Source organism: Ovis aries, chromosome 13 (genome assembly GCF_016772045.2).
Source record: "Ovis aries strain OAR_USU_Benz2616 breed Rambouillet chromosome 13, ARS-UI_Ramb_v3.0, whole genome shotgun sequence".
NCBI lineage: Eukaryota > Metazoa > Chordata > Mammalia > Artiodactyla > Bovidae > Ovis > Ovis aries.
Window position 1 is genome coordinate 25,491,928 of NC_056066.1, and position 18,665 is coordinate 25,510,592.

The 18,665-nt window shown below is 38.3% G+C and overlaps 1 protein-coding gene across 2 annotated transcripts in view; it reads left to right on the forward strand.

Annotated features, from left to right (window-relative positions):
* GPR158 (G protein-coupled receptor 158) overlaps nucleotides 1-18,665 on the forward strand; it is a 303,778-nt gene that overhangs the window by 162,022 nt on the left and 123,091 nt on the right. For both annotated transcript variants that reach the window (XM_004014228.6, XM_042230540.2), the window contains exon 4: nucleotides 6,368-6,591. In XM_004014228.6, the coding sequence (XP_004014277.2) occupies nucleotides 6,368-6,591 (224 nt within the window). The remainder of the gene's footprint in view (nucleotides 1-6,367; nucleotides 6,592-18,665) is intronic.

Genomic DNA, 18,665 nt, shown 5'->3' on the forward strand with positions numbered 1-18,665 from the left:
AACCAGGGTCTCCTGTATTGCAGGCGGATTCTTCACCAGCTGAAGTACCAGGGAATCCTGGCATCTAATACACACAAAAATAAATTTCACAGAGAATATACTCCATTTTTAATTGCTGGAGAAATATTTTTTCTTTTTTTCCCCTTAACCCTTGGGTATGTCCTACCAAAAGGAAACAAATAACTGATTTAAACCCAAAAGTTTAGAGTGTTGCAGAATGCCTTATGTGTCTTTTGACAATACACTAAAAATATCAGTGGTTGAATTTAGGAAAATGTGAAAAGAAAAACTGTTCTGCCTTTTATTTTTCCTTAACATGAAATTAAGGTTTTTTTCCTTTGGTGATGATTTAAGCTCGTTGAGCCTCCAATTTGGGTAGTTTGATCAACCCAGATTATTAGAGTATCTTGCCATAGTGCGATTCGGCTTCAGTCTGCATAATCAAATGCGAACTGGAGAGGGTTCCACTCTTTAAAAGCGATAGTTTAAACTGGGAGGAATTCATTGTATTATCTTTAATAAATGGATTGAGATGCAGTATTATAAAGGAAAAAACCACAGGCAAGAATAAACTGCTTCTGCAAAGTAATTCACTTTGTAAACATCTAGGAACGTGTTTAACAACATAATTAGAGTTGTCTGTGAGGCCTACCAGTCCTAGGCTTGCTTTTCTCTCTCAGTCCAGCTTCTGGTCAGCATGGTCTTCAAATACAGGGGACACCATTCACATTGTATTCTGTTTGAGTTTGAAACTTAGAAGCCATTTTGTGTGTGCATGTATGCAGACACGTGTACACACCCTTACAACCCTGCATCACATACCCTTGATGTACCTCAGATATTAGCTACTATGATAATTAGGGGGTGTGCTGCCAGGATCTCTCTGCCAAGTGTGTCCAGAGTTTCTTTTCTGCCTCAGGGCTTCCGCTGAAGCCCTCTAAGTCTGCCCAGCACTTGTCTAAGAGTGTGTGCATGCTGACGTCCTCTGGGAACAGCTGTCAACCAGTGGGACTGGGATTGGTGGTTGCTGCCTGAATGCTCCCGCCTCCATCCTTTGCAGAGACAAATCTGAGGAGCGTTATATGCACTTTTTAGAGCACTCCTGCAAAGATGGAGCCCACAGTACCTACAGTGACATCCAACTTAATAATGACTTTAAAAAAATCAGTTTTAAAAAACTTTTTATTTTTTGTTGGAGTATAGGTGATTTACAGTGTCTGGTTTCATGCGTACAGCAAAGTGATTCAGTTATACATATCCATGTATCTGTTCTTTTTCAAATTATTTTCCCTTTTAGGTTATTACAGTATACTGAGCAGAGTTCCCTGTGCTCTACAGTTGGTCCTTGTTGGTTATCCATTTTAAATATGGCAGTGTGTAAATGCTGCTGCTGCTGCTGCTGCTGCTAAGTCGCTTCAGTCGTGTCCGACTCTGTGCGACCCCCATAGACGGCAGCCCACAGGGCTCCCCCATCCCTGGGATTCTCTAGGCAAGAACACTGGAGTGGGTTGCCATTTCCTTCTCCAGTGCGTGAAAGTGAAAAGTGAAAGTGAAGTCGCTCAGTCATGTTCGACTCTTCGCAACCCCATGGACTGCAGCCTACCAGGCTCCTCATCCATGGGATTCTCCAGGCAAGAATACTGGAGTGGGGTGCCATTGCCTTCTCCAAGTATATACATGTCAGTTCCAAATTCTCTATGCCTTCCTCCACCCTCCCCTCCATAAGTAAGTAGCCATAAGTTTGTTTTCTAAGTCTGTGATTCTGTTTTCTGTCTTGTAAATAAGTTCATTTGTATCATTGTTTAGATTGCGCTTATGAGTGATATCATACAATATTTGTATTTCTCTGTCTGACTTACTTCACTCAGTATGACAATATCTGGGTCCATCTATGTTGCTGCAAACGACATTATTTCATTATTTTTAATGGCTGAGTAACATTCTATTGTATATATGTACCACATCTTTATTTGTTAATGGACACTTAGGTTGCTTCCATGTCTTGGCTATTGTAAACAGTGCTGCTATGAACATCGGGGTGCATGTATCTTTTTGGACCATGTTTTCTTGAGGGTATATGCCCAGGAGTGGGATTGCAGGGTCATATGGTAAATCACCTCCCAAATAAGTTATCTGTATCCAGATCATTGTCTCAGGCTCAGCTTTAGGAAGACCCAAACCAGGACCACAGCTTTAGCTCTTTTGGCAATGGGAGGTCATATTTAAATCCAGATAAAATACTTATTGGTTGGTTGCTTGCTTGCTTTTCTGTTGAAGCTTTTTATGTTTGCAGTTGTGGAGAGAAATAACACAGTGCCCTTTAAAAATATGAGTCACAACCCAGGAAAGTTTTCTGTGATTAAGGATTTTGTGTGGCAATAACTCTGGCATGTCCTAGGAGACTTCCCTGTCTGCATTCCTTCTCTTGGCTCTAAACACTGTCTAAATTCCCATGACCTTTGTATCTTTATCTTCCTTCAAGACCTTTCTTCCAAATTCCAAACCCAATATAGGAAGATATGTACTTACTATTATCGCTTGGGTCTCTAGTAGATATTTTCATGCTGAAATGTCAAGTTTGAACTTGCAGTCTTCTCCAAAGACTGGCCCAGAACCATTCTTCTCCATGTTGGTTGGTAGCAACTTCCTCCATTCACTGGTTCATACCAGACCCCTGGGAATCACTCCAGATTCTTTTCTTTCTCCTTCATTCCATAGCCTGCTCATCAGAAAATTTTTTTGATTCCACCTTCAGAATGCATTTGAATCCAGCTAGCTTTTACTATTGCACTGTGGCCCCAGCAGCTGTCGAGTTTCACCTGGATTATTCTCAACTGTTGCTGCTAAGTTGCTTCAGTCGTGTCTGACTCTGTGTGACCCCAGAGACGGCAGCCCACCAGGCTCCCCCATCCCTGGGATTCTCCAGGCAAGAACACTGCAGTGGGTTGCCATTTCCTTCTCCAATGCATGAAAGTGGAAAGTGAAAGTGAAGTCGCTCAGTCGTGTCCAACTCTTCGCTACCCCATGGACTGCAGCCTACAAGGTTTCTTCATCCATGGGATTTTCCAGGCAAGAGTACTGGAGTGGGGTGCCATTGCCTTCTCCAGGATTATTCTCAACAGCTTCTTACAAATCTCCCCACTTCTACCCTTACCTGCTGCAGTGTATTCTTCATAATCAAAGTAATCCTTTAACAACACAAGGCATATCATGTCACTTACCCACTCAGAACCCTGCTGTGACTCTCTGTTTTACTGGGGGAAGAATCCAGGCCTTTACAGTGGCCCAGGGAGCCATGTATGATCTGGACCTGTTACTTCTCTGGCTTTGCCTTCCGCCACACTGCCCTACACTCAATCCACTCCAGTGACACTAGACTCTGTACTTCCTTCTGAGTGCCAGGTATGTACCCCCCTCAGGATCTTTGTACTGGCTACAGGTCAGAGTAGCTAACTCCCTTACCTCTTTCGCGTCTTTGCTCAGATATCACCTATAGAATGAGGTCTATCCTAACCACTTAATTTAAAATTATAATTCTCACTCTGGCATGTCTGATTGCCCTGACCTTGTTCCACTCATTTTTCCTTTCTGTAGTTCTCACTTGGTGTAGGTGTATGTGTTTTAATATTATTCAAACTGTATTTATTTATTTAAATGGAAGTATAGTTCTGTCCAGTATTACATATTACAGGTGTATAAAATAGTGATGTGCAGTTTTTTGAGATTATGTTCTGTTTATAGTTATTATAAAATATTGGCTCTATCAGCACCGCTCAGTTTTAACAGACTAAATTACTTACTTGTTTTGTTGATTGCTTGTGTCTGTTTGCACTGCAAGACCAAATTATTATTATTTTTTTATTCAATGGAACATTTATTGAAACTATATTCTATTTTTATCATATATTTATCCTTTCGGCTCGGACACCTAATTTCAATCTCTGCTACTGTCTGGAAACTACTGTCTTAAAGGTCAGTGAAGGATGCAGTAATCATTAAACTTCCTAGTCTTTCCTCAGATGTCCTCTCTGATCACATTCCAGCATGTTCCAGTAAGTCCATTTTCTTCTATGACATTGTGAAAACTTCTAGATGTTCAGATTCTTCCTCTTTGAAATCCTTAATAAATAGTTTGTCTACTCCCAGAGCTCTCTGTGGGTTCTTTCACTGATATTAATTCTTCTCCCAGACTCTAGTCTTGCATTATTTCTCACTTCTTGTTGTATATTTCTCCTGAACAATGAGTTGGGCATCAGATTTAACTTGTCTGCAATGGGACTTATTCCCACGGACTCCCTCCATGTCTCAGTTCTTTCTTGTAACCTGCTTGTTTTTGAGCAGTAATGCCTTTCTTTAAAACACCAATGGATTCCTAATTTCTCTTTGCATCTCCCAAATTTGGAGAAGAAGAGAAAGCCAGGCATTGTGATTTACATACATTATTGCATTTAATCCCATAGCAATTCATATTTCATACAGAAATAAGTTAAGACCCAAAGTGGTCAGGTGAGTTGCCTAATGTCTCAGAGCTGTCTAGGAACGGGAGCCTTATCTGCTGGACACTGAAATTCATACACTTTTCACTGTGTAACAGAATAAAGAGTTTTAAGCAGTAATATATCCTGCACCAACAAAAAAATATTCAATTATGTTTGCTATTGTGTTTATTGAGGAAGAAATGAAGACAAAAATATATTTTATAAAGAATGTGAACCTTCAGCAGGAGTCCAGTGGTCATGTATGGATGTGAGAGTTAGACCATAAAGAAAGCTAAGCCCAGAAAAATTGATCCTTTTGAACTGTGGTATTAGAGAAGACTCTTGAGGGTCCCTTGGACTACAAGGAGATCAAACCAGTCCATCCTAAAGGAAATCAGTCCTGAATATTCATTGGAAGGACTGATGCTAAAGCTCTAATACTTTGGCCACCCTAAGTGAAGAACTGATTCATTTGAAAAGACCTTGATTGTGGGAATGATTGATGGCAGGAGGAGAAGAGGACAACAGAGGATGAGATGGTTGGATGGCATCACTGACTTGATGGACATGAGTTTGAGCAAGCTCCAGGAGTTGGTAATGGACAGGGAAGCCCAGTCTGCTTCAGTCCATGGGGTCGCAAAGAGACACAACTGAGTGACTGATTTGAAATGAACAGGAGTTGAAAGTAATAAAGATTTTCTGTTAAACATTGTTTTTTAAATACTGTTAACCAGAACCAATTTTGCAAATTCCTCAGTCAGTCAAAGTCGTGTTAGATACTGAGCTGTGTGGTTGTGTTGTATACTAAACAGAATACATATTCATCTTTCATGTTGAGGTCAGGATTGGAAACAGGTTTGAGAATTTTTAAGTCTATATTATTAACTGCATATTTGTCAGTGCTAAATGGTGGCTCAGTGGGTAAAGAATCTACCTGCAGCACAGGAGACCCAAGAGACATGGGTTCATTCCCTGAGTTGGGAAGACCCCCTGGAGGAGGGCATGGCAGTCCACTTCAGTATTCTTGCCTGGAGAATCCCATGGACAGAGGAACCTGGAGGACTATAGTCTATGGAGTCACAAAGAGTTGGCCATGACTGAAGTGATGTAGTATGCAAACTCAACATTTAAAGAGGATTCTTACTTTTGGGCTTCAGGGCTAAGTTAAGTTTGATAACCAAGACACAAGAATCCAAAATTAAAGGTAGATCAGTAACAGCAGTTAGTTGATAGTGTGGAAATGTCCTATGGGTGTGCAGAGGGGGAAATTACATGATAGCCTGTAAGTATGGATTGTCCTCTGGGCAGAGGATGCACCATCATTAGGCAATTGCACACTGAACAACTGTTGATTAAGTACCATTTTATCCAATTTAGACCTAATGAACTTGGTGGATGAAATCCCTGCTGGATTAAAGAGCAATCAAAGCCTCATTTCAGATTCTGTGCCATCTAGGTCAAGAGGTTCCAAAAGTGTTGTGTATATTTATTTACTTGGTACAGGAATGACACAACTTTCTCATCCTTTTTTTTTCTGGTTAATTCTTTAGCAAATATTTCTAGAATATGCTTTGTGACCATAGGGAATTTCCATTAGGGAGTGGAAAATAGTGAAATAAAAGACAGAAAACTGTTCCCTGCCTCTGAGGAGTTTAATTCCATTTTTGCTAATTTTCCTCAGTTGTTCTGAATAACTTTTTTTTTTTTTATCAAAAGGATGAAAAGAATTCTGTTTGAGCCTAAAGGCAAAGAAACTCTCTCACTGAGTAAGAAGGTTGAAGAAAGGTTTTTAGTTAGAGGGAAAATGAATGAAGAAGTGAGGATGTATTTTGACTCTGTCTCACCTACCTCCAAGGTGCAGTGACACTGGTTTTATTTGGAATTTTCAGGAAGGGGTCCAGATCACCGTTTTGTAGAAAGTGCCAGGGATGTGTCAGAAGAAGTCCACGTCTGCCTGCCATGCAGCGAGGGCTGCCCCTACTGTGCTGACGACAGGCCCTGCTTTGTCCAGGAAGATAAGTACTTGCGACTGGCTATCATCTCCTTTCAAGCCCTGTGTATGCTGCTGGACTTCGTGAGCATGCTGGTGGTCTACCGTTTTCGCAAAGCCAAGGTAAACCCAGGTACCCTGGTTATGATCTTCCTTTTTACTATGAACCGACCTCTTCTTAGGCAAATAGAATTGTTCCAAATCCTAATGGCTTCTCTATTAAGCCAAAGTCTTTCTATAATACGACTAGAGTATGAAAGTTATATTCCTTAGCTTCTCAGGAGAAACAGGAATTGAAAATATGAAACTTTATTATAACAATTTCTCCTGCAGAATGTTTCTCCCTGTTTAGCCTGAAGCTCAAAAACCTCAAAAGATTCTTTTATATCATCTCCTTGGCTTCTTGAAGAATTTCTTTAGCCAGTTCCCAATATAGCATTAATTTTTTTCATGTGTAGAAAGATTTGTGATATTTATTGCTTTTCACGGATAAGTGTGCAGGCTCTAAAACCAGATTATTTAGTCTCGTTATGAGTATCTTAAGTTCGACGAGGTTTGCTTATGCCTAACATATCAACTCTATAGTTGGTGGGTACCAGCAATCACTGGTCAAAGGTTACTTAATATTGTATCATTTTAAACACAAACTAGATTCTGCTATGTTTTTGGTTAAGGCTGATGATACAATACCACAGAGTAAATTAAATTTCTGTGGACAAACATTTAAGGAAATAATTATATGCATTTGTCCTGGGTTAAAGAATAAATCTGTCAATAAACTGTGAGTGATTTTGAGCTCAGCAAGTTCTTCTAAAGCAGTGGCAATTTTTAAAATAGTATTTGAAATATCCTGAATATTAAATATTTAGAAATTATCTTTTTTTTTAACCAAATATTATGACAAGTCACATCTTTTCCTATTAGCTATTCTGAAGAGAGAGCATAGCTTCTTACAGCTTAATAATGTGAAGTGTTAGTACAATTTATTTTTGAGTGAAAATTTCTAAGAAAGAAGGTATACTGGAAGGTACAGCAGCTTCTTCCACTTCTGAAAATAATCTTTTGCTTGATTTATTCTTAGTACTATTTTAACATGTTTTGTTTGAGCTCAGTGGTTTGGAAAAAATAGTGATAGTCATTTTTTAAAGGGAACATACTACAGTTTATATTTTCCCTTCCAGTCCTGTAATAATTTCTTTTTTTAATTTAGAAATTAATTGACAAGTGATTTTATAAGTGCTCATTTTTGGTTTGGAAAATTAGATGTTTTAATGTAGAATGTGGCTGAAATTCTGCTAAAGTAATTATGATGTTCTAATGCTTATTTTGGTGCGAAAAGGAGAACTATATTATTTTTTTTAATTGTAAAATACACATAACATAACATTTACCATCTTTAACTGTACAATTAAGTGGCATTAAATGCATTCACATCACTGTGCAGTCATCACCACTATTCACTTCCAGAACCTTTGCATCATCCCAAACCAAACTCTGTAACCATTAAAAAACTCCCTGTTCTCCTAATCCCTGGTAACCTTTGTTCTACTTTCTGGTCTCTATAAATGTGTCTTTTCAGAGTACCTCATATAAGTGGACTTTTATACCATTTGTCTTTTTGTGTTTGGCTTATTTCACCTACCATATTTGTTTATGTTGTAGCGTGTATCAGAACTTCATTTCTTTTGGTGGTTTAGTTGCTAAGTCATGTCCGACTCTTGCAACCTCATCGACTGTAGCCCACCAGGCTCCTCTGTCCATGGAATTTTCCAGTCAAGAATACTGGAGTGGGTTGCCATTTCTTTTTCCAGGGGATCTTGCCTGACCCAGGGATGAAACCCTGCATTGCCTTGCATTGCCTGTATTGCAGGCAGATTCTTAACTGACTGAGCCACCTAGTGCTCATTTCTTTTCACTGATGAGTAATATTGGAAAAGACCCTGATGCTGGGAAAGACTGAGGGCAAAAGGAGAAGGGGGCAGCAGAGGATGAGATGGTTAGATAGCATCATTGACTCAATGGACATGAATTTGGGCAAACTCCAGTAGATAGTGGAGGACAGAGGAGCCTAGTGTGTTACAGTCCATGGGGTTGCAACTATTTTCCACAGAGGCCAGACAACTTGATATTTTCACCAACAGTTCATGAGGGTTCCAATTCCTTTGCATCCTCACCAGCACTCACTATTTTCTGGGTTTTTTTTTTTTCCTGTTTGTTTGTTTGTTTTATAATAACCATCCTAATCAATCTGAAGTGAATTCTCATTGTAGTTTCGATTTGCATTTTCCTACAGGTTACTGGCAGTCTAGCATTTTTTCATGTGCTTTTTGGTATATCTTCTTTGCAGAAATGTCTATTCGAGTCTTCTGTTCACTTTTGAATTGGTTGGTGGTTCATTGCTGAGTTGTAGGAGTTCTTCACGTATTCTGAATATTACACGTATCACATAGATGCCTTGCAAACATTTTCTTCCATCCCATGGGTTATCTTTTAACTCTCCTTTGATGCCTGAAAGTTTTAAGCTCTAATGGACTCCAATTACCTATGTTTTCTTTGATTGCCTGTACTTTTGGTGTCATATCTGAGAAATCATTCCCAAAGCTAATGTCATGAGGCTTACCTGCTGTGTTTTCTTGGAATTTTATCACTTTAGGCCTTACATTTAGATTTCAATCCAGATTTAGTTAATTTTTGTTATTTGTTGTAAGTTAAGGGCCCAACTTCCTTCTTTTGCATTTGAATGCCTAATTTTCTCAGCACTGTTTGTTGAAGAGAGTATCTTTTCCCCATTGCGTGGTCCTGGCACTTTGATGAAAGATCACTAGACCATACACGTGAGTTTATTTCTGGACTCGAGTCTGTTCCGTTTGATCTGTGCCTTTATGTAAGGACTATACTATTTTGATTACTATAACTTTGTAGTAAGTTTTGAAATTAAGATCTATAAAGCCTCCAAATTTGTTCTTTTCAAGGTCATTTTTGAGTCTCATGAGATTCTATCTGAATTTTAGGATATGTTTTTCTGTCAAAACGTCACAGAAATCTTTTAATAGGGAGTGCATTGAATCTGTAAATTCCTTTGGCTAGATTGTCATCCTAACTGTCGTAAGTCTTTCAATGCATGAGCACAGGATGTCTTTATACTTTTATTGATGTATTCTTCCATTTCTTTCAGCAGTGTTTTGTAGTTTTCAAACTATTGTCTCCCTTATGATATATCACTTTTTACAAATTGATTTTATGATTTGTATTCTTTCAATTATATGGATACTCTCATATATTATCTTTTATAATCTGAATTAATAACAAGTCTGTGATTTTCCTTTTATGCTTAGCTCTTTCATGTATTTCATTTTCCCTGACATCTATGGAAGGGAGGTGTAGCATAATACATGCAAAAGGAATAGAATGGTTCAAAGTTAAGAACTAGTCTCTTCAGTGCAGCTGTCTATAGGGGTTTTATAGAAGTTCCACAGTTTTCTGAAAACTTCTATAAAGTTTTCAGAAAAAAATATATAAAAATTTACAAAATTTTCTTCTGAAACTTTGTTCTAATATTGGCCAACTGTTACACTGAACATAAGATGATGTTATGTATTTTCGTTGGTTTATGATAGGTAATATTTCCCTCCATTTCTGTTTTCCTGAGGTCTACAATGTTGAGCTTGACTCTTACCAGACATTTTAATTCTGTCGAACTCTTAAAATATCACACAATATCACAACATTTATTTTCACTCTCCTTTATTGAATATAAATGAGAAATTTGGTTCTTTTATTTTTCACTCCACTTTTCTGAATGTAAATGAGAAATTTGGCACTTTTATTTTTCCTCATTTCCCCCATCCCATTTTACTACATCTAATCTATAATTCATTTCAGTCAATTTTCAATAAAAGCCATCATTAATTTCAAAGGGAAAGCAGTTCTTTAATATAGTTTGGCTCTCACTGCATTTAGATTTATGATTTAGACTTCTTCCAAATGTTTATTTGGCTTAGTAGCTCATCATAAGACCTTTCAAAATGTGATATTTTTGCCTTTGAGTTCTAACTTTGACTCATCTTTTATCATTATTAAATATCTGTATCTTCAAGTTTTCAGAAAAGGGTAACTTTGTACCTATGTTATATCTGACCCACCCACCAACTGTGGCTTTTACATGACAACACCTTGGTTAGGGGAAGAACTTGGGGATTATATATTTTTCAGAGTTCCATTATTGCTGCTTCATGTATCTTTTAGAACTGAACATTTTTGACAGTTTCTAGGATTGCCCACTTTTTGTCTTTTACGGAACAAAATCTCCCATCTGAATGCTTATTGACTTCTTTCTTTACTTTTACCATCATAATATGGTTCTTCTTCACTGAGTTTGCAAAAAATATGATCCTTACTCTCAGATTTCATACTGAGCTTTCTTCTGATATTGGGAAATCTATTCTATGTTCATTCTTATATTATCTCTGCTGCTCTAGTTCTTCTAGGCTTCTCTTTTAGGACTTCCTGTTAAGTCTTCCTGTTAAGTATAGGTTGGGTCTCCAGGCTTTTTTTCTTTTTCACATTCTCACTGTAATATCTTTTAAATATTTCCTTGTGTTTTAAGAAGCTTCTAAGTTTGTCTTCTGCTTCACTCTTTCAGATTTCAGCACTGTCAAAGCTGCTGCCCTTACCTTCATGATATTCTAAAATCCAGCAACTGTTTTTAATCTCTGTAAAGTTGTTCCTTATGTTTTATCTCCCTTTTTATATTGCAAAGGTTTTGAGTCCAAAAGTTTGAGTTAAAATCCTAGTGCTTTCATTTTCTAGTTGTGTAACCCTAAGGTTACATGTTATGTACCTAATCAGCAATCATTCTCTCTAAATGGCTTTTATCTCATGTAAAATGGGGACACTCAAGAGTTTGGAAAACAGCAGCAATAATGTATATACTCCAAAATCTAGCCTGATTCATGTAGTAAGCCATTTGTGGGGGGGTGGGTACTGAATCTACAAATAGGAACCTTATCACACTAGCTACTGTGAGATGAATTTTTTTATGTCTTACATGTACATAAGGACTCATTCATTGAAAGGATTTCTCAACCATTCCGAGACTTACCAAAAGGCAAAAGTATCACAACGTTTAATTTCACAGTTTTGTTCTTATAGGAGGTGAAAATATAAGAAATAATCATTTGTACTGAAATGTTTGATTTTATAATATGATGCCTGATATTATTTACATATCATTTTCTTTCCTTGGAGTATATTTAAGTATATATATGAAGAAACTTGAAACACTAGGCTTGAAAGTTAGAGAAGTATGATCATGCTTGCTTTCTTTCTTTTTTGACGGGGACCATTTTTAAAGCCTTTCTTGAATTTGTTACAATATTGCTTCTGTTTTATGTTTTGGATTTTTGGCCACTGAGGTATGCGGGACCTTAACTCCCCAGCCAGGGGTCAAACCCACACCCGCTGCGTGGGAAGCTGAAGTGTTAACCATTGGAATGCCTAATCATGGTTTCTGAATTAACTTTCAAATGATCTTCCTTAGGACATAAGAAGCCTGAAGGCCCAGCCCCAGCCTTATAATTAGGTGCAGGGCAGAGTGTGATCGAGGAAGCACGCCCTAAGCCTCCCTATTCCAAACATCAGAGCCACTGTGCCCAAAGAGCTAGTGCTTCACATGTTTTAGTCTTGAAAATTTTCCAGCTTTCCAGGAAGCTTCAAAGCCTTCCTATTTAAAATACAGATACTGTTTAAGTAGGATTAGTCATCATTCTAATGATCAGTGGGACTTGAGCTAAAACACGATTGCCACCTTCCAACAGTTTATTGGAGAACTGTTAAAAAGGGTTCAGAGGCAGCAAATGGATTTATTCTGCAAACTGATTGCTTTATTGGATAGCTTTAGCAGCCATAGGTATTATCAGGGAAACTAGTTACGTAAGTAGCACATATCTTCTCTCCTTGACTAGGAGTTTCAGGCTCAGGGGACAAGTAAAGGAAGACAACCTACTGATGTTGGAGGGCCTTTGTGGGAAGCATGGCTATAAAACTGTTTTGTCTAAGGATTTGTCTAAGGATTTTGCCTCACTTCTTAAAGAATTCTATCAAAGTTCAGGATTTCTACAGATGATGAACTATTCTATCTATCCAAAATATAATGAGTTGACTAGGAGTTATCCCATTCCATAATTTACTAGCCAGTCCTCCAGTAGTTTGAACTTGACACAGTCTAAAATGTATTTTGACAGATTATTTTCCCTAAATATTTTAAGGCAAGTGTATTTCAAATAAAATATAATGCTTTCAACTCTTATTCGTTTTTACTTTTCTTCTGACAAGTATGTGTGGTGTATATTAATAAAAGTGCCAGAAGAAATTTGATCTTAAAAAATTATGGCCTTCATCTCAGCATACAGCATGCATCCCCTAGTGTACCTTGTTAACAAGAAAATGTTTTATGAGCTCTAGGTAGAGCTTAGTCTCCCTGCTTGAGTTTAGAGATTCAAATCTTTTCTTCCTCTTGTTACTATGGAAATTATTTAACTCACTTATAGATTACCTTTCCTTAAAGCTACTTTAATTAGCAGTAAAGAATGTCTACTTTTTCTGGTCACTAGGATTTTGAATTGTAAAGGGTGAGCTTTAGGACTAAGTAATTAAACAATTAAAATTGAAAAAACAAATTGGAAAAAAATGTTTTGGTATGATATAATGGTAAAGGATTAATGTTCTCACTCTAAGAACAGATAAAACTCCCTTAAGAATCAATATCAAATAGAAAAATATCCACTAGAAAAGTTGGCAAAGAATATCCATCAGCAATTTATAAAACAACATAAAAATATATTGTCTATAACCATGAGTAATAAGGAAATGCAAATTCAAACAATGACATATCCTTTTATAACAATAATTCCCTATTTTGGTAAAGAGGTTAGAAATTAGGTGTTCCAATACATTGCTGATGGTTGTGTAAATTGGTAGAAACTTTTGGATGAGATTTGGGGTATTGTTTAATAAACATAAAATGCACAGTTTCAATTCGAGAACTCTGTACTGAAGAAATCATACAGGTGCATCAGTTCAGTTCAGTTAAGTTGCTTAGTCGTGTCCGACTCTGCGAACCCATGAATCACAGCACACCAGGTCTCCCTGTCCATCACCAACTCCCGAAATTCACTCAAACTCATGTCCATTGAGTCGTTGATGCCATCCAGCCATCTCATCCTCTGTCGTCCCCTTCTCCTCCTGCCCCCAATCCCTCCCAGCATCAGAGTCTTGTCCAATGAGTCAACTCTTCGCATGAGGTGGCCAAAGTACTGGAGTTTCAGCTTCAGCATCATTCCTTCCAAAGAAATCCCAGGGCTGATCTCCTTCAGAATGGACTGGTTGGATCTCCTTGCAGTCCCAGGGACTCTCAAGAGTCTTCTCCAACACCACAGTTCAAAAGCATCAGTTCTTCGGCGCTCAGCTTTCTTCACAGTCCAACTCTCATATCCATACATGGCCACTGCAAAAACCACAGCCTTGACTAGACGGACCTTTGTTGGCAAAGTAATGTCTCTGCTTTTGAATATGCTGTCTAGGTTGGTCATAACTTTTCTTCCAAGGAGTAAGTGTCTTTTAATTTCATGGCTGCAATCACCATCTGCAGTGATTTTGGAGCCCCAAAAAATAAAGTCTGACACTATTTCCACTGTTTCCCCATCTATTTCCCATTAAGTAATGGGACCAGATGCCATGATCTTCATTTTCTGAATGTTGAGCTTTAAGTCAGCTTTTTCACTGTCCTCTTTCACTTTCATCAAGAGGCTTTTTAGCTCCTCTTCACTTTCTGCCATAAGGGTGGTGCCATCTGCATATCTGAGATTATTGATATTTCTCTCGGCAATCTTGATTCCAGCTTGTGCTTCATCCAGCCCAGTGTTTCTCATGATGTACTCTGCATATAAGTTAAATAAGCAAGGATTCAATATACAGCCTTGATGTACTCCTTGTCCTATTTGGAACCAGCCTGTTGTTCCATGTCTAGTTCTAACTGTTGCTTCCTGACCTGCAAATAGGTCTCTCAAGAGGCAGGTCAGGTGGTCTGGTATTCCCATCTCTCTCAGAATTTTCCACAGTTTGTTGTGGTCCACACAGTAAAAGGCTTTGGCATAGTCAATAAAGCAGAGATAGATGTTTTTCTGGAACTCTCTTGCTGTTTCCATGATCCAGCAGATGTTGGCAATTTGATCTCTGGTTCCTCTGCCTTTTCTAAAACCAGCTAGAACATCTGGAAGTTCCTGGTTCACGTATTGCTGAAGCCTGGCTTGGAGAATTTTGAGCATTACTTTACTAGCATGTGAGATGAGTGCAATTGTGTGGTAGTTTGAGCAGTCTTTGGCATTGCCTTTCTTTGGGATTGAAATGAAAACTGACTATTTCCAGTCCTATGGCCACTGCTGAGTTTTCCAAATTTGCTGGCATATTGAGTGCAGCACTTTCATAGCATCATCTTTCAGGATTTGAAATAGCTCCACTGGAATTCCATTACCTCCACTAGCTTTGTTCGTAGTGAGGCTTTCTAAGGCCCACTTGACTTCACATTCCAGGATGTCTGGTTCTAGATGAGTGATCACGCCATCGTGATAGAAGCAAGGTCCGATTCTGTAAAGAGCAATATTGCATAGGAACCTGGAATGTCATGTCCATGAATCAAGGCAAATTGGAAATGGTCAAACAGGAGATGGCAAGAGTGAACATGTACATTCTAGGAATCAGTGAACTAAAATGGACTGGAATGGGTGAATTTAACTCAGATGACCACTATATATACTACTGTGGGCAGGAATCCCTTAGAAGAAATGGAGTAGCCATCATGGACAACAAAAGAGTCCGAAATGCAGTACTTGGATGCAGTCTAACAAATGACAGAATGATCTCTGTTCGTTTCCAAGGCCAGCCATTCAACATCACGGTAATCCAAGCCTATATCCCAGCCAGTAATGCTGAAGAAGCTGAAATTGAACGGTTCTATGAAGACCTACAAGACCTTTTAGAACTGACACCCAAAAAAGATGTCCTTTTCATTATAGGGGACTGGAACTCAAAAGTAGGAAGTCAGGAAACACCTGGAGTAACAGACAAATTTAGGCTTAGAGTACGGAATGAAGCAGGGCAAAGGCTAATAGAGTTTTTGCCCAGAGAATGCACTGATCATACAGGTATATGGGGACTTAAAAATATAGTCAGGGTGTATGTGTGTGTATCATAGCACTATTTATAGTACAGACAAACTGGGGACAATTAAATGTTCAAAATTGGGTTAGGCCATCCATGCATTTAAATATGGAGCCCATAAAAGTGATCATGTAGAATATGCTAAATGATGGGAGAAACTTTAATGTAATTATTTTAATCAGCTTTCAGCAGCACATTTCCGCCATTTTTAAAGTTTTATTTTAGCCCTCTCCATTTTCACCTCTTCCTCTCACCTTTTCTTCTCATTCCCTCCCTCTCCTCCTGCCCCCCTCCATTCCTTCTTTCCATTCATTGTCCACCTGCTGAGCATCTGTTGAGTGCTTGAACCAGACTGAGAATGCAGTGATCAACAAGACAAATAAGATCGGTGCCCTTAAGGAGTATATATTCCAGTGTGGGGCTGGTAGAGATAGACAATAAAAGAAAAAGAAGACTGTATCATGTGGCTAGTAAGTGTTGTGATCAAAATGAAGTAATATGACATGATAGGCTGTGACTATAGAGTTATAATTCTTACAGCCAACATGTAATTGGTATTATCCTCGTTTTATATTTGAATAAACAAAAGCATAGAGAATTTAAGAAACCCATTCACTGTGATTTGGGGAATCTAGGATCAACAATTCAGATTTGTTTGACTTGGTAACTCATTTTAACTCTCACCTATTGTGCTGTACTGTCACAGAGTCGGACACGACTAAGCAACTAAGCGTATCTGTCATATGGTTACAATGCAGTTTTTTTTTTCTCTTAAATTTAAAAAAGTAGATGTCACCAACTCTGGTCCCAAGAGTAGTAATCCAAGTTCTAGGTTAGTGTGTGTTCTTCATTTTTCCTCATTTCTTTGTGCCTCATCACAGCTTTACATGTCCTATACATCATTATTGCTTAGTGCCTACTAGTTAACTGAATAAACTAAGTTATTGCATGGTAACCATTTTGGTTTTGTCTTTTGGGCCACACTGCACAGTATGCATGTGGGATCTTAGTTTCCTAATCAGGGATCAAACCTTGGCCCCCTACAATGGAAGTACCAGAGTCTTAACCACTGGACCACCAGGGAGGTCCTCATGTGGTACCATTTAAATGGATTTATGTCTTCTTCATCTCTGCTCATTTGTATCACTACATGGTTTTGCATTTTAACAGTGTTCCTTAGTGCCTTGACCCAAGGAGCAACTCGTGTGTAACGGTTTAGGGGTATGTGTGTGCGTGCAAATGTATAAATGTATATGTCAGAGTGGTGGTCAGGGTACGTATGGGAAGAAAAATAGTTCAGCTGAAGAGAAGTCTTCTTTTCTGTGCTTCTTAAGAAATATCATTTAAATAGCCTCCTACTCCATCTGGTGGCAGCAGAACTAATTATAAGTTATGACGAACAGCTAGAGAGATAACATATTTGTGTATGCCTTAAGAGACATAAAATGCTTAATGAATACCACAGCACCATTCCTCTTTTGAGGCACTTACATTTATTTATGCTTATTTGAGTGGTAAAGCCAGTTACATATTAAGTATGCTAAAAATAATTTTAAAAAATTAGTGTACTCATATACTAAATTCCTTGCCAGTTGAAACATATTCTGAGAGACCAATCTATCTTTTCTAAATTCCCTGGATCTTCATTTCTAAAGCCCATTCCAATATCATGGAAGCAAAGTGCTTTGCACAATTATAAATTAAAGCCTTCATTAACTATTTATTCATGAATACTTAGCTAGATTTTAAAAGATGATTTTGATACTTCCTTGCCCATGAGAGGCTCCCAATCTAATGAGGAAATGAATATAAAGAAATAGAAAGTATATGATACATGTCCTGAAGTTTGTTGAGTGCTTGGCAAGGCAGGAAATAGTGCTTACGATCACAGGCTCTAGAGTCCATTTATGTAGGCACCTCTCCTGGCCTCACACTAAAGAGCTCCTAAACCTTAGGTTCAGCTTCCAGTTCTCTTTGTCTCAGTTTTCTTTTCTGTAAAATGGGGATAATAATAATAAATCTCAGCATAATGAGTTGCATAATAATAAATCTTACAGGATTGTGGTAAAGATTGTGTGCAGTGCTTATAAGCTTATTACAATTAATGATCCATGGAAAATGCTCAATAAATGTTAGCTATTAATATGGATATGTACAGAAAGTGACAGTATAAAATAAGAGTGGGTAAGGGTGGTCTGCGGCTTCCCTGGTGGCTTAGATGGTAAAGAATCTGCCTGCAGTGCAGGAGACCCAGGTTCAATCCCTGGGTGGGGAAGACCCTACTGGAGAAGGGAATGGCAACCCACTCCAGTATTCTTACCTGGAGAACTCCATGGACAGAGGAGCCTGGCGGGCTACAGTCCATGGGGTCACAAAGAGTTGGACACAACTGAGCAACTCTCTCTCTCACAGACACACACAAAGTGTGGTCTAGGAAGACTGGTCTGAGAAGACTTCAAAGAAGAAGTGATACATGAGAAGAATCTTGAAAAATGAATTTCACTGGTCAGAGGCATAGGAAGTGAGAGGGACAAGCTGGCAGAGAGACAAACATATGTGCAAAGATATTACAGAGCCCATGACACATTTGGGGAAATTGAAATATTGCAGTATCAATCCTGAAAAGCCTGACTGAACATTTTGGACTTTATCCTGCAGGCACTTGAGATAAATTGCTGAGCTGGGAAAGGATGTTAGACATATGGTTTTGGCACTATGGAAGCAAACTTGTAAGTTACTCACTCGTATTTAGGATTTTTTGAGGATGCACTAAGTTCCCAGGCATTGTTTATGGATAGTGACAAAGCAAGATGGTCTGTGTTCCTATGATCAGAGTTCAAAATCTTGTGGGGTAAAGATCAGTGAGTAAATATGTTACTAAACGCTGGTAAGTGCTATGAAGGAAAGTAATAGTAAAATGAGGAAAGATAATGGGGTTGGGAAGACTGTATGTTTAAGACGACTTCCCTGAGGCAGGGTCA